Raw genomic sequence first — 3625 nt, 5'->3', positions numbered from 1 at the left:
TCATGAGAAAAACACTTATGACTTCTTCCCCCTACATTTTGTTTTCATAAAATACTTCATATTTATACTTTACTGTATTTAATACAGTATCAATTAATTATGTCCCTGATAATGCAGTTATCCAGTCAATCCAGTCAAGTGTCACCATTCATTCTCAATTTCCTCTCAGCTGGTGTCCCAGACCCACCACCCTCATGTGACCCTGACCCTGACCCTGATGACCCTGATGACCCCTCTCCTGTGGCAAGGTCAAATGTTGTGACCTCTAGAGGTGTATCACTGAAACTGCTGCTGGTTTTATTCTCTGTTCTCCTGATCGGAATGGCCGTCACATGTAGAGTTGTTTGTAAGTACTGATGATGATAATGAAGATTATGATGATGATGATAATGAAGATTATGATGATGATGATGATGATACAATATTAAAATACTTATACTCTTCTCTCTTGATGACCAGATGTGATTCAGATGAAGGAGACCTTTCACCTGAACCTGACAGGTGAGTTGAGAGTAGAGTAGAGTAGAGTAGAGTAGAGTAGAGTAGAGTAGAGTAGAATACTTCCTGATATTCATAATTTACAATAGAACAATATGTATATGCAGCACTGTCATGATGAGGTAGCCCTGTCTGAGACGCTTTAACTCAAGTGTCGCCTTGGGACCCTGAGAACGTCCTCTTGGCCTAATGGTACTGTAGACGCCTTGTCTTCCCTGTAGGAGACCTGGGTTTGAACCCCTCTCATCACACATACATTTGTGGGGAACTTTTCGAACAGTATAGTTGACTCATTTTTCAGTAAATCACACGAATAATAATGACCTTTTACCAAGATAAAATTAATATAATGATGCATTCTGAAGAAAATGCTTGTAATAAGATAACTCTCTTCCGGTCAAGGCTTACACGCAGAATTTGAAGCCCTGCAAGTTCAGAACAGAAACATGAATGACAGTTACTTAAAGATGGAGAACAATCTAAAGGGTGAGTGGAAGCTTTTTTCATTGTGCCAATATCAATACTGGATATCAGATCTTCTTACATGTACATGTGGAGTGAATTTTTACAAACAAGTTATTGTTTCACAGACACACTGAAGAACTTAGAGGACCAGAAGCAGAGCAATGAAAACCTCTCAGATACGAAGGACAAGGAACTCTCTGGTGAGTTCCTTGTCCATTATGATTGTCAAATCATAATTGTCTCCAAGGAGTTGATCAAACAACTGAATATGTGAATGAATATTCTACCATTAATTGTAATGTATCTACTCTTTGCCTTTCTCTCCCGAACAGACATAAAAACAAAACTTGAGGAAGAACAGAACAAATCCAGAACACTCTCTGAGAGAAAGACTGCTCTGGAGAGAGAGCTTTCAGGTGAGCTGTTACCATGGAACACACAAATACACGGCTCATCTTTAAAGGAAAACTTGGTTGTAAAAGTTGATCAGAACTCTTGGGCTTGGGCTCAGTGGAGATCAGTTGTTCTCAGCGTCTATTGATGAATTGTTTTGGTCTCTGAGGGGTTTATCCTCTTCAGCTGAATGCATGTGTAGTGAATTTATACAAACAAGTTATTGTTTCACAGACACATTGAAGAAAATGGAGGACCAGAAAAAGAGCTATGAAAACCTCTCAGATATGAAGGACAAGGAACTCGCTGGTGAGTTTGGTCATCCAAGTACATTCTGTACAAATTCAACCAAATATTCAATATAGCAATTCACCAAATCACTCAAGTGTGGTCATTTCTTCCCTTTTTACAACAAGAAAAACAAGAAAAGGGCTTAAGGGAACACAGCAAACAGTCAACTCATAGATGCATATTGTTTTAACTGCTTGAATGTGTGTGATATGTACTAGATATCTACTTCTCTCCCAAACAGACGTAAAAACAAAACTTGTGGAAGAACAAAACAAATCCAGTGAACTCTCTGAGAGAAAGACTGCTCTGGAGAGAGAACTTTCAGGTGAGATGTTTCCATAGGACAGAAACAGATACTGCTCAGTACTGCTAGGAATGACTGGTTGGAGTCCTGCAAAACATCTCAGCCTATCATGACTAAGTGTACTCATCATAAGAAGCCCTATACCTCTATTTTCTGTTACAGAGACAAAGAAAACACATGACGAGCAGAAGAAGGAACTGGCTGTACTTATTAAAGATAAGGCTGACCTCACATGTCATCAACTAGCATCAGGTGAGCCTTATTCTGTGATACCACCCTGCCCCCTACTGGGCATCACTGGGTAGTGACACGAGACAGGGCTCAGACCCATTAAGATTCAGTAAAAGTCTCATAATAATGATGTCAATAGATGGAGAATAGGCCAATTAGATCAATTAGATGTAGAACAGGGAAAGTAAATCAGACTTGTAGCGTTGTCCTCCTCTGGTCGGCCAGTTCCAGTGTTCAGAGTTGATATACAATTAAAGGTGGTAAACTACATATATAAAACTATTGAAGGGACTTGTGTCCCACATTTCTAGTCCATCCATGTCCATGTTGCTCTCCTTGTTGGTCTCCAAGACAAATTAGAGAAACCATCAAAGAGAGCGTTGGACAAGCAATGGTACAGAGAGAGCACGGGCCACGCCCCTCTCTTTTGTAACCTTCAGGCAGGAAGTCCACCTGACAGTATGTCTGAGCAACACTGCCCTCTGGGGCTATGGGGTGTGTTGTCAGTTATGTAGTGTCTAGTCAATGCAATCTAATCAACCTAGACCTGGGGTCGTCACACTACACATCATTGATACAACAGCATTGTAAAGGCCCAGTATAAACTATGTATATGTCCTCCACAGTGGACGTCACTCTGGACCCTGATACAGCACATCCTTCGCTTATCCTGTCTGAAGATGGGAAACAAGTGAGACATGGAAGCAAACGACAGAATCTCCCTGACAACCCAAAGAGGTTTGATCCTATTGTCATTGTCTTGGGGAAGGAGGGCTTCTCCTCAGGGAGATTCTACTATGAGGTGCAGGTGAAGGACAAGACTGGCTGGGACCTAGGAGTGGCTAGAGAGTCCATCAACAGGAAAGGGAGTATTACACTTAGCCCTGACAATGGGTACTGGACTGTGTGGCTGAGGGATGGGGAGTACATGGCTCTAGCTGGCCCTTCTGTCCTCCTCTCTCTCAGTCAGAAGCCCCAGAAGGTGGGGGTGTTTGTAGATTATGAGGGGGGTCAGGTCTCCTTCTATGATGTGGACAACAGGTCTCATATCTACTCCTTCACTGGCATCACCTTCACTGAGAAACTCTATCCATACTTCAACCCTCACCTTAATGATGGTGGTAAGAACTCAGCCCCTCTGGTCATCACTCCTGTCAATTAAACAGACTGAGTTATAATCTTTGTAGGATTTCATGTTTTTCAGATTTTTATTTTTCATTATTTTACTTTTTTACTTTTACTTATTTTTTCTTGATATGATGTAGAGAAACCCTGTTTAAGTGATTCACAGAAACAGTATAGAACATATTGTGATGATCATGTATTTTCACACAAAACTAAAAAGATGAAATGAGATGAGATGCTTCAATGCAAATGTCTGATATCTGGTCCCCTCTCATTGAATGTAACGTACTTGATTGCTTATATGTTTATTATCATTGA

General features: G+C 40.8%; 1 protein-coding gene across 1 annotated transcript; it reads left to right on the top strand.

Moving 5' to 3' along the window:
* The first annotated feature begins 269 nt into the window (after positions 1-269).
* On the top strand, positions 270-3625 carry LOC310813204 (butyrophilin subfamily 2 member A1-like). Its single transcript, XM_083682067.1, has 9 exons — positions 270-346; positions 460-501; positions 901-984; positions 1089-1163; positions 1296-1379; positions 1591-1665; positions 1889-1972; positions 2114-2203; positions 2809-3625. Exons 1-9 carry the CDS (start codon positions 322-324, stop codon positions 3342-3344), a joined length of 1095 nt encoding a protein of 364 aa, XP_083538193.1. The 5' UTR covers positions 270-321; the 3' UTR covers positions 3345-3625.

This window comes from Argentina silus (assembly GCF_951799395.1).
Source record: "Argentina silus genome assembly, chromosome: 1".
Classification (NCBI taxonomy): Eukaryota; Metazoa; Chordata; class Actinopteri; order Argentiniformes; family Argentinidae; genus Argentina; species Argentina silus.
Note: the sequence above shows the minus strand (reverse complement) of the source record. Positions and strands in the feature narration are given on the sequence as shown.